Raw genomic sequence first — 17114 nt, forward strand, 5'->3', positions numbered from 1 at the left:
GTCAAATAATATAAGAAAGAGGCAAAAATTGTGAAAATAGCTGATCTACAACGCGAGGCGTTCTAAATCGGCTATTTTCACAATTTTTATCTGTGGAACCGAATCAAACCAAATGTAATGCCGCAACTCCTACAATTCCAAGTACTTCTGAGGGTGCGGGGGTCCCAAGTTCAAATATGATTATTTTGGGGGGTCGTGCCCTGAAAAGGTTGAGAACCACTGTATTAGGTAATGCCTATGATGCTGACGGGCAGTAAGGACAGCCAGAGGTCAAAGTGGCTGCTAGGCCACACAAAAAATACATTTTGAGGTGGGTTGCTAATTTTATCCAAGCAGGAGAGAGTACCAACTTACTAGCTTCAAGTTTAGTGTTCCAGTTCCAATTTTGTCTGCTCATCACTTCCAATTTCTGTCTGTTTACTGATGAGCTGAAGAGCTGGGGAGACTCCTGTTACTGAACACTCACTCTATAGCCATGATTACTATCAGAATATAGAGCTATTTAACACTTGGTTTAGCAAAACAAATATCACATACTGCACCTTAACAGTGAGTAGTGTAACTCACAATTATGACACTCAATAAAATTCCTGTTTTTAGTCCATTTAATAAATCCAAAGCAACACTTCCAGCCACTAGGCTGCTATAATCGCCAATCCAAGCAAATCTCCCGTGCTCAATAATAACCCGTCAGATCCTGGTTTAGAGGCGATACCTTGAATAAATGAATGAATGCCTTATAGTTTGATCATACTCATAAACTCCGTTTTGGACATACAATGTTTTCACCGACAATATAAAATGTAGGATATCATCACTACATTACAACACATATGTGTTGCATCTGTTGAATTCATTCTCCTTTTGTCCTGTACAGGATGAATGTCTACATACTTCAAACTATAGTATACTGTGACAAACACACACACACACACAAAATGAGACAAAACTATTCTATTTACAATAAGTTTATTTTGACCGGGCATTTAAATTCAAAGATTATCGTATAAGTATGTCTAATTATATTCTTCTAATGCGAGTGTGGCAGAAACAAAGCTGGTTAAGTTTGAACGATGGTCAGGTGGTGAGTATTGTACAGTAGTAGGTACAGTACATTAATATTGCCTGTTGCACGCATTTCATTCGGAAGTATGAACACACCACACAGGTCTGAGCTGTTTTGTTATTAACTATATCCCCTAAAAAACAAAGTAATCGGGTGGAAATATTGTAAGCAGAAATAATTTCAAATGAATGACACTATGAAGTATTTTTTTATACAAAATTATAGATTCTACATAGAGCAGCAACACTGCTACAATACCTGAGTTACAATTGGTTTTGTTTTCTCTAAGCTGACTAAAGAAACAGACCATTTCAGATAGAGACATACACTATATGACCAAACATCTGTAAGTCTGTATTCTAATGTGTTTCTGATTCGTGCCCTTTGTTCCAGTGAATGTCATCATCATCATCATCATCATTTATTCAACAGATTCATAATTAGACAGTATACATAGCAATGTTCATACAGACGTAGCAAAAGGCATGGCATACATTATTTGAACAGAGGAAGAACTTTTGTGGGGTTGTCACAGCGATAGACCGTGCAGATGTGATAAGAGTTTGATGTGAAGTCATCTTGTTCATGGCCAAGTAGTGAGCAAAGGGCACAGTGGACAAAATGGACAATATGAAAGGGCACAGTGGACAAAGTGGACAATATGGTCAAACTGTCAAACCCCCTTCCCAGTGACAACTAGACAATTGCACGCTTCCAATTGTTTCACTCGTATGGAACTTTGTTGCTGCAATTTACTTCCATTCAGCCACTAATGATGTTGGACGATTAGGCCAGGCTCAAAATGCATTCCAAAGTTGCTTGATAGTTAAGGTCAGGGCGCAGCAGGCCAGTCAAATTCTTCCTCACTCATCTCAACAAACATTTCTTTTTTGAACAAACAAACATTTCTAATATAGAGGAACGTCTGGGGCATGGAAGGATTGACATTCTTAAACACAAAAAAGCCTTCCGCAAAGTATTGCCACAAAATTGGAAGTATACAATTGTCTAGAATGTTATTGTAGCTGTAGCATTAAAGGTATCATGACATTCATGTTTACACCACATTCAGAGTCTTTGTCCTGGTCCTTCAAACGTGTACAAAAAGTTTTAACTGAAAATTCCACTCCAGTGATTCACTGTAGGTGTTTTTGTCTCACATTTCTAAAGCCTTTTCAACTGCAATGAAAAAAGAAATCTTTGCCTGCGGGTGTCGCTGGTGAGGGATTTTGCCTGTCAATCATCGCCTCTGCTCCGCCCCCCCCCAAAGGAAAGGATAGGGAAGGGGAGGGGCGAGGAGGAGAGTGGGCGGGATTAATCGACTGTGACCTCACTGTCGAAGGGCCAAGCTCAGATTACTTTTCAGCCTAATTATTCAGAAAACCCCAGACCACAGAAAATCCACTGAATGTTCAAAGTTCAGATTTTTTGGGTGTAATTGAGGTCATAAAACCCCCAAAAAAACATAAAAAATAAAAAATTTGAAAATGAATGTCATCGAACCTTTAAGGTTTCAATTCCCTGGAACAAGGGGAACTCTAATCAGAAACACATATTAGAAAGGGTGTCCAGCACTGATTTTTGGTCATATAGGGGGTGCTTTCGGATATACACTCTGAGAACGCTGGAGCACACCCACGAGTGCTCTCTGGTCGTTCGGAAAATCAGAGTGCCCAGCACGTTGCCGTTTGAGTGTTGCTCTGGGAGCAGTCACTGCGCACCCTGACCGCGTCGACCCCAAACCGAGGTCGTGCATCTGAACAACTGGAGGAGGAAGTCATTGCAAAATGACATGGTTGTAGCTTGTTTGGTAGTACGCAGTATTCAACACTCATACGTGTAATGAAATGGATAGTAATAATGTTTATACATGGGATGCATTTTAAAAGATGAAAATTATAACGTTAGTTAATGAGTAACTATTCAGTGCTCCATTACATCCACACCAGAGCTCTGAAATCGGAGCAGATTCTCAAAAGTGTATTTCTGAAAGCACCCATAATATACAGTAAATCACTAGATAAAACTATAATTTTTTTATGGAGCTTCATAAACAAAACCACATTGGCACTTGATTGTTAGGCATGCCCAACCCTTCATATAAATCATGAAACAAAAGGTTGAAGGTACCCAGTTGAACCATACATAATGTCAACTAAAGCGAAGTTTCATTGACACGAATGTTACATAGTGGCAAAGGTTAAGATAAAGAAAAAGAGGGGAAGCTATTGCACACACTCACAAAAACAATGGACTTGAATAGCCAGAGGTTTTCCTGCCCATTAAGTGGACTGTAGTTGTTTGCTTGGAAAGTGCTGAATAGGGTTGAAATAGAGAAAAGAAAATCCCAATGCTGTTCTCTTTGAGAACAACTGAGGTCCGTTGAAAATGGTCAAACCCAAAGCCAGTTATTTGCTTGGTACCATCTTGAAAAATGGGTATTTTCTAGAACAGGACAGTTCTATGCGTTTCCTTAGAGTCTGTTAGTGTATAAAATCACCGCAAGTCCAACATGGACACTGTGCCATCAGTGATGGTAATATGATCTGCATGCTGAAAGAGGAAACAGATATGAGTTAATCACTTAAGACATATAATACACCATTCATATACGTATGAGACGGACACACACACACACACACACACACACACACACACAGTATATATTATATTTATATGAAATATATATCCTCACAATTATCAAATGAACATGAAGCATAGCGGATGTTTAAATTAAAGCAGCACTATGCAACTTTTTAACAACTATATAGCATATTATGTCCCACAAAATTATAAAGTTAGATTTTTAAGCAATAACAATCATCCTTCCATAAATGTATAGACTCAGGGGGGTCCCTGCTAGGGGCTTGACTGTATTACTATGTATAGGAGAGACAATTAGTTTCATCCTGGCATTTGCTAAGGCACCAAGGCAGAACTGCCAGTCAAAGCGAAGACTGGCCAATCACAGCGCGTCCTCGCTGGACATGCTTGCAGAGGCTCTTGGGTAATTAAGTCAAAGACGTTGGCTGCCATGTTATTTGTGTCCAAAGTGGCCCCTGATACCCCAAACTTTACCCCAAAGTTTATTTAATCTTTGTTGATATTCACTCCTCTATTTGTTGTGCCAGAGAAACAAATACATCTTAATTATAACAGAAATAACTGTTTAGTCTTTCAGCCCCTTCACACCATCTTTGAATGAGCACAAATTCAATTACACAAATTTATGAAAACGTACTGTATATAACCTCTCACATGACAAAGACTCTTTTTTGCAAATTCCTATTTCAAAAAGCCTTTTAGTAGTAGGTAGCAGGTAGCCTCCTACCTACTACCCACTACCAAAAAAACTCTCACTGCCGTCAGAGAATGCCATCAACAAGGCGAATACCGTCTGATACCGATGTACAGGCCGATATGCCGGTACCTTCCTAGCATAAAAGTGTACTCACTGTAAAAAGGGGAGGGTCTCTGGTGTGAGGATGAAAGCCCTTCTGTTTACATGTGGAGATTTCATCTGTTCCACGATCTGTTAGCCTGAAGTAGCCAATTCTGCAACAGCAATAGAGACAGCAATCCTGTCATGCTTGGAACAACTTTAAGACAGAGACACTCAAGGAAAATATGTTGAGAAATATGTAATAATAATAATACAAAGAACACAGTAAAATCCTCAGAGTTATTTGTAGTGTACAAAACACACTCTCAGAGTTAAATGAACACAGGATTTTACTGTGTAATTGCATGTTGAAAAACATCAATGAAGCATTAATGATTTCGCCCAAACAGACAGGACTTTTCTGCACACAGACTCACTCGTTGAACTTTGGTGAGCAGACGATAGCAATGGCCTCTGGTAGCATCATCTGGTAGGAGCAGTGTGTGTGGAGGTCTACACTAGACAGGAACGCTGTCTGGGTTGGGTGGGTCTGAAAGAACAGTTCAGGCAGTCAGTGCTCAATCTTTACATATAGGTGCAGATGCTTCAAAAATGCCCGGGCAAAACAGCCTGGTGGGCCTGTGGAGTGGGCTTTGCATGTGTAAACGGGTGATCAAATGAATCACAGGGACAAAAAAGTGACTCGCGGTGCAAGAGAGAAGAGCATGTCAGGCACGCTGTTCCATAGGAAAACAAATGTTTTTCCTGGCGATGTGTTTCAAGCAACACATCTCGTGTGATCTCCCCCACAGGGTTATTTTGAGTCAGACACAAATTCCAGACACATGTAGGCATACTTCAGCATATTTACTTCTACATATTCACTATTGTGTCCCCATAATTCCACGCTATGGCGATTATCACAATAGCGATTACGTGGCGTGATATCAGGCTGACAACAGAGCAAGTATGTCTATTTTAACAGTCTCTTTTTAGCCGTTATCAAGCATTGCTTTGCAACCACCAGATGAGAATAAACATCGGCAGTGTCCTAGAAAGCCTGATCAATACCGAAAATAGCCAATCTATAAGCTCTCAACACGTCGCACTGCGACACATTGTAAGCTTGTAAATTGTCTATTTTTGGTGTGCAACACCTTGCGCGACAAAATATAAATCAGCCATGCGGGTGAGTTGGGGTTGTCTTTACTCACATGGATCCAGCCCAGGGTGATGAGATTGTACTCATCCTGGATGAGGAAGAGTTCCTCCTCATTTTCCGTGTCACAGTAGTCAGGTCCACCACTCTGCTTTGGCACTATCACATGGGTAATGGTAAATGCATTTCTGGTCTGTAGAGAACAAACAAAAAATTACTACCAACAATGCAGAACTGCTGTATGTCCCATTTCGGGTTCTGAGTGAAAAGGCCACATCATTTTCACAGACAAAGTAACTTTTACGGGGAAAAAGCTTAAACGGAAAAACACTTTCATGGAAAGCTTTACTTGCATATCTTTTTGCATTTAATTAACACTGAGGATTTTAACGTGTATGAAGTTGCCCAAAAGCTGAAGTTTCTTTTCTTACCAGTTTGCCACACAGGATACCGCACGTTTCTACAGATCTGCTTGTGTTGGACTCTGCCAACCTGAGGAAACTCCGACACAACTCAGCAGGCACTGCCAACTGCCGAATGGCATCCGACATTGTATCTGCAAAAATAATGATAGAGTAACAGACTGATTTTTTTACAGAAACAACGCATGATACAAACTGAATGAATAAAGTAGGTCAAACAACATCAGCTCAGCTGAGAATAAACACTTTGGAGCAGGGGTGGCGTAGGGTTTAACCCATTAAGGCCTGAGGTTCCGATTCTACAAAATGTCTTCTAAATCCCAACAGTTTTTTGAAAAAACGTATGTTGCTATGTCTGTGGTTCTCAAACTTTTTCATGTCAAGGACCCCAAAATGTATATGTATTTGGCATATATCTCAAAATATGTTGTTCCAGGGACCCCCAGAAGCAAAGATTTGAGTAACAAATGTTTGCTTTAAAAGAATATATATTCAAAGATTTGCACACATGTTCATGATTTTTCATAAATAGCAGATCTACAAGCTCGTAGCGCGCTACAAGCTTTTATATCTACTATTTTTGAATAGCCAACGTGTAAAATACTTTTTAGCTCAAATCAAAAAATGACACAGATGCGTTCCAGGTCTTAATGGGTTAAAGCCTGTAGGTCCCCCTCATTTCCGAAGGAGATTAACTCACTGTCGTTCCCCGGGCTGGCCAGAGAGCCTGGTTTGAGCGATCGGTCAAAGGTGGGTGGGCCAGCGGTGGGCGTGCCAGCCGTGGCCGGAGGGCGACTGTGGTCGTGGTTGGTGCCGCCAGACGAGTCCCCCGGGCTGTGCGGGGGCGTCACCGCAAAAGTCCCGACAGGGGGGCCCTGGATGCCCGGGATGAGGGGCGTGTCAGGGGGCGGGGTGCCGGGCGTGGCGAATTCCAGGAGCACACGCTGGCGCTCCTTCTCCAGCTCCTGGCGGCGGATCATCTCCTCGAAGGCACTGAACTGCTCCTGCTCCCGCTGGCGGCGCTGCAGCTCGACTACGCGCTGGCGCTCCACGTCCAGCGCTTTCTGTTTGGACTGCTCGCGGGCCATCGCTTCCTCCTCTGCTTTCTGTATGAATTAAGACAATCACCATGGTATGAGGCCAACTCGACGATACTTCATTTAGGTTATAAACAGTGGACAATCTTTTGTATACAGCTAACAAAGCACCTTTTACTTCAGTGTTAAAACTTGAAATTGAATTAAACCGTCTTACTTTTAGTAAAACATTTAGCTTGCATGTATCGTAATGGACATCACGCAGGAAGCATTAAATAGAGTTAAAGTTCCAGTTTGAAAAGTTGATTAACCTATACTGGTCCTATTGCAATGCCTTGGCCCCATTTAATGTGCAAATGAAACCTCCCACTTTTAGTAAAACTGTGTTCCTAATTGATTTGTTCCTGTACAGTTAATACACATTAGTTTAAAATGTCATATTGCATAATAAATCTCTACTTTTTGGAGTGCTCTATTGTGGTTTTGTGACTGTCCCTACCTTAACCTCATTGCTTGCATTTTTATTGCTCTTGTTGTCTTTTTAATGTCCACTGTAGCATTTTGTTTTAAATGCAGTGAAGTACAATTGTAGTTAACATTCGTAATACATGTGTAACAATGGCAAGACAAAAGAGCTATACCACCGAAATGGGACGTTACATTTTCTACATCCATCTCTAGATCGTGAACATGTGAAAATAGTTGTTGTTGTTTTTTTACTTTAATCAAACCTGATAATGTTATTGCATTCCACCATCCTTTAATGTTATGGAATTTACCTTTTTGACAAGGTACTGTGCATGCTCTTGATCAAATCTCTTCAAAAGAGCTCTCTTTAAGACCTCTGCTTGAGGGAAGGCAATTTCCTTAAGTTTCTGAAAGAGGACACAAAGTAAAGAAATTGTTTATCCTGAAGAAAACGGTTCTACTCAGTTGTGAGGACATATTAACTTTAAACTACTACCTTGAGTGTGTCCTTCTTCTCAGGAATGTTGGCTGTTTTGTAGTCTCTATGCTTGGGAAGTTTCTCAATAAAGAGCCTTGAGAAAGGACAAAAAATAAATAAAACATTAACGCATCAAAACCTTAAAATATCTGTTCTGAGCATGTCCATTTTCATCATGCATGTATTTTTTACATAAGTCAATGACTCAAACAAAAAGCATGTTGTCGGTTAATTCAAAAGAACAGACATTTCAAGTTCAAAACGTTAGACCGTAGTCACACAAAACACTTACGTGATGTACTTATTGTAGAGGACAAACGCATGCTCAATATTGCCCTCTTCTATATAGATATTAGCCATCCGGATCATCTCCATGCCAGAGCGGAAATAACGCCGCGGGGGCACATCGTCGTTGACTTCAACTGAGCTCCCCTTCTTGGTCAGAGTACGGACACGCTCCTCTGGTGACAGACTGACATCGTTGTGGTCTGCCATGATTACACAGTTTGATTCTTTTCACCTCCACCTGACACACTAGGAAGACAGGCACAACATTAGTCAGTTCAATCGACTGTAGTCCAGAGTTATTTGTCATACTGTCGTTGCTGGTGTCATTACGGTGATATCAGTCATATCCATATATGGAGCAAGCCATGTCAGTCGTGCCCAAAGATAAGGTCTATGATGTCATTTCTATGAGAGAGTCTCTGATGTCAGACTTGGGTAGGTCGGTTGTCTCCATATATGGGATCTCCATATACAGTAGGGGGAGGTTGGGATTGAATAGGTCTTTTAAGGTCGGGATTGAATAGGTCATTTATCTCCCAATATGGGGGTTCGGGCATTTATGGCTAGTACCGGCAAGTATGCTATGAAACGTTCTTTACACTTATAAATCGTTATTGTTAATTACTGCTACAACATCAATGTTTTGTAAGCCTGATGTGTCATAGTTGAACCTCAGCTGTAGCAGACTGAGTTTCACATGCCTGCACTGTGCAGTTCACTGCTGTCACTCCCACGAGTGCGTTCACAACAGGCTGTTGTAAGTAACAACATAAGAGCAGTCTTTCAGCCTTGGTCACGTGTTTTTATAACACCGGTTCCTATAACACCAGCCAAAAATCAAGGTTTGAGAAAAAGTTTTGAGGGCAAGTGACATGGGAGTATGAGAGGAAAAGGGAGAGAACGTCTCAGCCGCACAGGCGTGGCAAAAGTGGTTGGCACAAATAGTTTTGTCTTTAAATAAATATTGATAATACTATTTTTTGAATTACCATTGCATCAGATCAGTTCATTTTCTTCACCATGAGGCCAAGGGTAAATTCTTGACTGGTATTCGGCAAATCAAAACTAATGTTCCCGGAAGAAGAGGGCCAGTGGCAAATGGAACTTAAAATGCTAATTAGCCAAACCCTGCAGCATAACTGACACTCTCTCTCCATACTGATCAGCTTAAACTGGCAATACAGCTGTCATTTTTTATCATTTTACGCATGATCAATTATTACAAATCTTACTTCAAATCACAACAGCAGCAGAAGGCTAAGTGGCCTAAGAAACCTTTCCATTCTTAATTTGGATAACCTGAAGGTTATAGCTACTAATCTTGTGTGGAATTCCCCATCTTCAAATCTCTTGTTCACAAGCCACCAAATGTACCTTAGTGACAAAAGCTTATCTTTGTATTGGGGGGAGGGGGAAGACAATATGAAAAGAAATATAGATTCAGTTATTAATTTCCAATCTTACATCTCCCAACAATCAGGACCTAGCTCTTTGAGATTTAAAAGCAGATGTACAAAGCATAGTCACTGATGAAATCTGATTGCAGTCAATCAGGATTTCTCACCATACTGTACTGTACCTCCAGTGACATTGGCATAGATAGAGCCCGTTCAAACTTATAATAATGATAATTTCTCTCAGATATGAAAGAAATTCATTTGTGTTATTTGCAGTGGTGGAAAAAGTACTGACATTTTTTACTTATGTAAAAGTATCAATAACAATCTAGAAATACTCAGCAAAAGTCAGGTATTTAAGATTTACTTGAGTAAAAGTGCAAAAGTATTGGCATCAAAATATACTTAAAGTACCAAAAGTAAAAAGTACTCATTATGCAGATTGTTCTATTGCACAAGTTCAATATGTATACAAATCTTTGGAAAATAGTGTGAGCGAGCTTGTAGATCGGCTATTTTCAAATAGCCAAAGTATATACGGCTAGAGTGGTTAATGCATGTTGTGTCATAATAATCAAAATATACAAAGTAACTAGTAGTAAAAGTTTTCAAATAATTGTAGTGGAGTAAAAGTACAATATTTGCCTCTGAGATGTATTGGAGTAGAAGTAAAAGTACAGAAAATTGGAAATAGTAATAATTTATATTAACAGTAATAATCAAATAAGTAAAGTAAAAAAATACCTAAATAATTGTCCTTAAGTACAGTACTTGAGTAAATGTACTTAGTTACTTTACACCACTGTTTGAAATGAAGATTGTAATCAACCTCTTCAATGGCCTCCAGGGTTGTGTTGGTTGTGTTTAGTTTAAAAGGAATAACATAACATGCGAATCCGTCGTAATGGCGAACAGACATTTTGCTATGAGCCTTTCCTTTATAATGTATCTCTGGTCTCTGATAATTGCTAGTGAATGGCATTGATTTACGACGTTGCGTTTAATAGCTCGTTTGCTAACTCGTATAATAACCTAGTTATCGCTTAAAGCCAGCACGTTCCACTTGTAATACAGTCTGAGTTTATGGTTCGTTTATGTTGAGACGGGTTTGTTTTGCTCTGCTCACCTGATCATTCAGCTGCAGAAAGGGAAGCCTGGCGTACACACACACACACACACACAGAGATACAATAAATACAGCAGACATAAGATGAGTTGCTTATCGAGCAGCTCCTACATTCTGTACACTTCACTTCCGCGATGATAACAACATCCGCTTGACGTCACCATCCCGGATGTAGAGAGGAGAGGCTGTTCTTGGTTCTGCTCATGATGGTACAAAAAGTGAAGGGTTGTCAACTCAAGTTCAGTGGTGGAAAAAGTACTACTTGTTTTACTTAACAAAAGTAAAAGTATCAATACCGCAATGTAGACATATTCTGTTACAAGTCAAAGTCCGGAATTCAAAAATGTACTTGAGTAAATACAAAAGTATTGGTATCAAATTGTACTTAAAGTACCAAAATGCAGAATGCAGAATGTCCCATTTCAAGTTTTCAAATGTATAAAATGTATGAAAATAGCAGTTCTACAAGCTCACAATGCGTCAGATCGTGATGCATTGTGAGCTTATAGATCTGCTATTTTCAAATGGCCGAAATGTAAATAGAGCTGAAGTGGGTAATGTATGTTTTGTTATAATAATCAAACACTACAAAGTAACTAGTAACTAAAGTTTTCAAATAATTGTAGTGGAGTAAAAGCACAATATTTGTCTCTGAGATGTAGTGGAGTGGAAGTAAAAGTATTGAAAATTGGAAATACTCCAGTAAAGTAAAAGTACCTCAAAATTGTACTTAAGTACAGTACTTGAGTAAATGTACTTACTAGTTACTTTCCACCACTGCTCAAGTTTATATCCCTCTTTCTTCAAATGCTCGTCTCATAATTATTTTCTAATGTAGGCCTATTTTCTTTTCCTCACAGTAGTTTGTCAGTCAGTCAGTCAGTCAGTCAATTAAACAAACAAACAAACAAACAAACAAACAATCAATCAATCAATCAATCAATCAATCAATCAATCAATCAATCAATCAATCAATCAATCAACATGCTCTGTTCACTGGAGGATTGCTGTGTAGGTCCAATTCTTTTTCTCTGTTTAGCGATGTCCAGTTATTCCACTAGAGGGAGCCCCAATTTTACACAGATTCAAAAGCTGACTCTTTGATGATGAAGATGATATAAAGTACCCCCGCCAAAATGTTGGTCCCAGTCCAGCCCTGCTAACTAGTACACTCGCACACACACCTACTCCCAAAGGCCCACTAAGCTGGGCTTTATTGTATTTTATCCTTTTGACAAATAGTATTTATTTACAATGTGTGTGTGTGTGTGCGTGCGTGCGTGCGTGCGTGCGTGCGTGCGTGCGCGTGTGTGTGTGTGTGTGTGTGTGTGTGTGTGTGTGTGTGTGTGTGTGTGTGTGTGTGTGTGTGTGTGTGTGTGTGTGTGTGTGTGTGTGTGTGTGTGTGTGTGTGTGTGTGTGTGTGTATGTATGTGTGTGTGTGTGTGTGTGTGTGTGTGTGTGTGTCTTCAGTTTTCTCCCATAAAGTTAAAAAAGCAGTTTCATAATAAGCCTGTGCAGTACCAGTTGGATGGGACATCACATTAGTGCCAAATTATTAAGCTGGGCAAGACCTAGCCTGTTGAGTGTCTAAGCGGTACTGAAATTTGGTAGAAGTACCGCCCAAGGAAATTATATTGAGGCTTTACAGCTTTACATTCCCGTGCATGAAACCAGTGTTGAAAAAGACACTCTCTGCATTTGGTCGTTACCAGGTTTTTCTCATTTGGTCTTTTGAGTCAACTGCCAACAGTTTACAATGTGGCCATTTTGGATTTCTTCAAAAACGTTTCTGGGCACCCCTTCTAGGATGTCTTAGTATCACCCAAGGGACCTGTGTGCCAAATGTCATGCTTGTATCCACTGCGTAACAAATTTTCACATAATTCCCCCTACTAACAGACAGACCCATAGAGAGAGAGAGTTCTGACACTAGCGTTCACTTCTTCGGGCCAGGTCTACTACATAGCCGTCTATTGACGAATAGTGACAAAGCCCTAAACCAGAAGTTCATGGACTGCATTGAAGTCTACGGCTCCTTGTAACTATTTACAGCTTACGTGAACCTCGTGACCGGCGCTGTTTCTGCCCCCTCATTGGCGCAACTCTCTAATACAGGGGTCTGCTAACAGAAATATAGAAATATGGGCACAAAAGGGGGCATGCCCATATATGGGCATTTACTGATGACATCAGGGATCTCCATATATGGGCATAAAAGGGACATGGACTGACAGATACAGAGATCTCCACAATGGTCATATCAGCATGCCCATATATGGGCATATACTGATGACTTCAGGGATCTCCATAATATATGGGCATAAAAGGGACAAGGACTGACAGATACTGAGATCTCCATATATGGGCATATCAGTCACATCGGCAGTGGTTGTTATGTATATATGTGGACAATCAAAATGTGTTAGAAATATGAAGTCTATGAAGTCAGTCATCTATGAAATACAGTACTGTATGTATCTCTGTCGCATGGACTCGAATTTGTGCAAGGTTTAAGCCCAATCCAACACCCATTCACTTACATGATCAAATAAAAAAATATTAAAAAAATATATAAAACCCATTATGTGACAATGAATGCATGGAGGTAGCCTTCCTCCTTGTCCTACTGGAGTGCATTAGGAATAAAGTGTGCATTAGGAATTTGGCACTAATTGGTGTGGTATAGTTTGGTAGATTATCTCCAGAGATTATCTCCAGACAGGCAAACACTAATAATGTCCCTTTTCTAGACGGCTCGCCTCCTACAGAGCGACAGTACGTGGTAAAATAATAATAATACTGTCATTGTGTCAGGAGACATGGCAACCTAATAATCAGGTTTGGCCATGATGGTGAACCCCTCCAGAAACTCCATATTTGGACATGGATAACTCATCATGACCTCATCACGATGACAGGAGCAAACACGCCCAGACGTTATAAAAGCAAGTGCATTCATTGTCAGCAGAGATATTGACCGAGCTTCAAGTCTTACATATAGCTGTCTTCTGTAACTGTAATCGCTGAGTCCTGATCCAAACCAATAGTCAGAAGAAATTACTTTTTAGACTAAAGATTAAAACCATGAGTTACCCTGGATATCCTCCTCAGAAGAAAAGTAGCGGAATTGCAACTCCTGGAGCTGACCCAATGAGGGATGTGGAGATCCTGAGGAAGGCCATGAAGGGCTGTGGAACTGATGAGCAGGCCATTATCGACTTGCTGGGAAGTCGCTCCAACGAGCAACGTGTGCCTATGCTCAAGGCCTACAAAACCGCTTATGGAAAGGATCTCATTAAAGACCTGAAATCAGAACTATCTGGAAACTTTGAGAATCTGGTTCTAGCCATGTTGAAGACCCCTGCTGAGTTTGATGCTTATGAGCTCTACAGTGCCATGAAGGGAGCTGGAACTGATGAAGCTTGCATGATAGAGATCCTGACATCCCGATCCAATGCCGAAATCAACGAGATTAATGAGGTTTTCAAAAGTGAGTACAAGAAGTCACTGGAGGATGCCATCAGTGGTGAAACCTCAGGTCACTTCCGCAGGTTCCTGATCTCACTGTCCCAGGGTAATCGTGATGAAAGTGAACGTGTGGACAATTCTATGGCCTCACAAGATGCTCAGGCCCTCTATGCTGCTGGAGAGGGCAAAGTTGGAACTGATGAGTCTAAATTCAATGCTATTCTGTGTGCCAGGAGCAAACCCCATCTTAGAGCAGTGTTTCATGAGTATCAACAGATGTGTGGCAGGGATATCCAGAACAGCCTTAAAAGAGAAATGTCCGGAGACCTTGAGGGAGGCATGGTAGCAGTGGTGAAGTGTATTAAAAACACACCCGCCTACTTTGCTGAGAGTCTCTACAAAGCCATGAAGGGTGCGGGAACCAAAGACAGGACCCTGATTCGAATCATGGTCACCCGCTCTGAGGTTGACATGTTGGATATCCGTCAGGAATACATGACGAAATATGGGAAGTCACTGTACACACACATCTCCGGAGACACATCGGGTGATTATAAGAAACTGCTACTGAAACTCTGTGGAGGAAGTGATTAGAAAGTAAACAAGACTGGGCGCTCGGGTGGCGCAGTGGTAAAGTCACTGCCCACCACCACGGAGGTTGTGGGTTCGAATCCACCGTGGTGCATCCGGCTTTGTCGAGCGTCTACACAAACACAGTTGGCCCGTGTTCGGGGGAGAGAAGCCGGGCCGGGCCGGGCCGGGCCGGGCCGGGCCGGGCGGGGAGGGTGATATCGGTCATTGCACGTACTTCTACGGGCTGGGGAGGCATCTGCGGGGAGTGTTGGGTGGGAGGAGTAGGACGAATTGGCATAACGACTAAATTGGGGAGAAAAAGGGGTAAAAAATAATTGGCTACTCTAAAAAATATATATATATATTAAAAAAAAAAAAACATTTACTGGCTCACTACGCTATGTCGCGCAATAATCTGCAAGAATGCATACTTTTCAAATGATATCTTGCAGAAAGAATCCCAATAACATTATCATCTCTTCTATATTATATGCAAGAAGTTTTTTTTTTTGAGGCGCCGCCCAGGTGGCACAGTGGTAAAGTCATCCCAGAGAAACTCGTGTTCCTCCGTTACGTCATCCCGGTGAAACTTCTCAACGTCAGGTGAAAAGACGTGGACGGGCAGTATCACATGTGCACCCTCCCTAATGAACCAACCAGTTGGGTCAGCAGTGATAAGGGACAGTACAGTACAGGGGGGGAATTGGCATAATAACTATATTGGGGGGGAAAAAACAAGACCAAGGATCCAATAACGGTGTGGATCTAGGACATCATGTGGCTAGCTATGACACCAGCCCTCTATGATGTCCCCTACACACAGACATGCACACACGTGCACCAAATTAATTTGAGCTACAATAACCTTTACTGTTTATAGATTAGATGCTTGTAGTCGCTGGAAGTACATATGCCACATTGTCCTTTGGGGCGGCCGTAGCTTAGTGGGTAGAGAGGCGGTCTAGTAAGAAGGTCACTGATACTTAATGGCACACATGAGTCAATAGTAATACTAAACAGTAATGATCAAGAAGATGTAGAGTGTAAAATAAATAATTATGCAGAAAGTAAAATAAATAAGAATATGCAAAGATTTTGATCAAATAGATGCAGAGAGTAAAATAAATAAGAAGATGCAGAGTACCAATGTAAACAATATGCAGAGTGCATTAGTAAGGATATGCAGACTTTTTTTTTTGCATTTGGAGTTTCTTCAACATGTCCCTTCCTGCCTTGCAGACACTCTCTGCATTTGGTCGTTACGAGGTTTTTCGCGCTTTGTGTCTTTTAAGTCAACTGCCAACAGTTTATGTGGCCTTTTGAGGCTTTTGTGACTCACCTCCTGTTTAAGATTTTTTTGGGCACTCTATCTAGGTCTTAGGATCACCCAAGGGACCTCTGTGCCGGACGGAAGGACAGGATCAAATCAAATCCTTTCGGCCTGGCGGGGACAATTAACAGCATAGCTAACATGCACAACTAAACAACTTTGTTGATGAATAAAACTCAAAACTATAGGTTCAACAAAGAGGGGATCTTAACTAATGATAATAATTAACTAATTAACAGCAGCCAAAACATCAGTATAACTTTGCAAAGTAAAAAAGTATGCCTACTAACTAGGTTACTCAAAATGGACAGGCCACTTGAATATAATATGTTCATATAATATGGATGGATGGGGGATCTATAGGCCTATACAATATATATATATATACATATATTGATGAGGATGGAGTGTACCAGCATGATAAGAGGATGAAGAGAGAGATTGAAGAGATCAACTTTAGTGATGATGATGATGATGATGATGATGATGATGAAGAAGGTTATAGTAGTAATGATGTGCCAATAGAGAGGATTTCATGAGAAACAGTTTTCTCATATCAATTTTTTTTTTACTCTTTTTTGTTGTTGTCCTGAAGTAGAGACAATATTTGTTTGAACCTTAAAGGAGTAGTTCACCCAAACAATTTCTTATTTCCTATCAATTACATACCCCATGAAGCCTTGGGTGAACTACTCCTTTAACAAATATTTTACTGAATTCTTTTTTTTTCATACTCCCAGTAGGCAAAGGAAGTCACTCCATCCCAATTGTTGTTGCGGTGCCGCTATAGCAGGGCACTTCACGTGCTAGAACAGTAGGTTGTATAATACAATTTTCATTTTCCCTGGATTCCTTGAATCATGAAGCAACTCTCCATATAGGCCACAGGTATTTCTGCCTGTATACATTTCAGCCATTTA

General features: G+C 40.7%; 2 protein-coding genes across 2 annotated transcripts; one reads left to right on the forward strand and one right to left on the reverse strand.

Annotated features, from left to right (window-relative positions):
* Positions 1-960: 960 nt before the first annotated feature.
* On the reverse strand, positions 961-10950 carry LOC308088427 (STAM-binding protein-like A). The gene is made up of 10 exons (XM_080432883.1): positions 10824-10950; positions 8305-8546; positions 8031-8106; positions 7846-7941; positions 6730-7135; positions 6039-6163; positions 5663-5800; positions 4886-4998; positions 4522-4621; positions 961-3619 (listed from the first exon to the last, which is right to left on the reverse strand). Exons 2-10 carry the CDS (start codon positions 8505-8507, stop codon positions 3563-3565), a joined length of 1314 nt encoding a protein of 437 aa, XP_080289009.1. The 5' UTR covers positions 8508-8546; positions 10824-10950; the 3' UTR covers positions 961-3562.
* Positions 10951-13907: 2957 nt separating this feature from the next.
* On the forward strand, positions 13908-14908 carry LOC308088932 (annexin A11-like; the record flags this gene model as incomplete). The annotated part of the gene is made up of 1 exon (XM_080433514.1): positions 13908-14908. The coding sequence occupies one exon, from the start codon at positions 13908-13910 to the stop codon at positions 14883-14885; it is 978 nt and encodes a 325-aa protein (XP_080289640.1). The 3' UTR covers positions 14886-14908.
* Between the last annotated feature and the right edge of the window lie 2206 nt (positions 14909-17114).

The sequence above is a fragment of the Gymnoscopelus braueri genome, assembly GCF_963280865.1.
Source record: "Gymnoscopelus braueri genome assembly, chromosome: 7".
Taxonomy (NCBI): Eukaryota; Metazoa; Chordata; class Actinopteri; order Myctophiformes; family Myctophidae; genus Gymnoscopelus; species Gymnoscopelus braueri.

What these genes read in the sequence shown, in the direction of transcription:
- LOC308088427 (XM_080432883.1), bottom strand. Translation starts at nt 8,507, where the DNA reads ATGGCAGACCACAACGATGTCAGTCTGTCACCAGAGGAGCGTGTCCGT. An exon ending in GGCCAGCCCGGGGAACGACA is followed by an intron (nt 6,164 to 6,729) that starts GTGAGTTAATCT and finishes TTATTTTTGCAG; the next exon opens with ATACAATGTCGGATGCCATT. An exon ending in TGCTCACCAAAGTTCAACGA is followed by an intron (nt 4,622 to 4,885) that starts GTGAGTCTGTGT and finishes TTGCTGTTGCAG; the next exon opens with AATTGGCTACTTCAGGCTAA.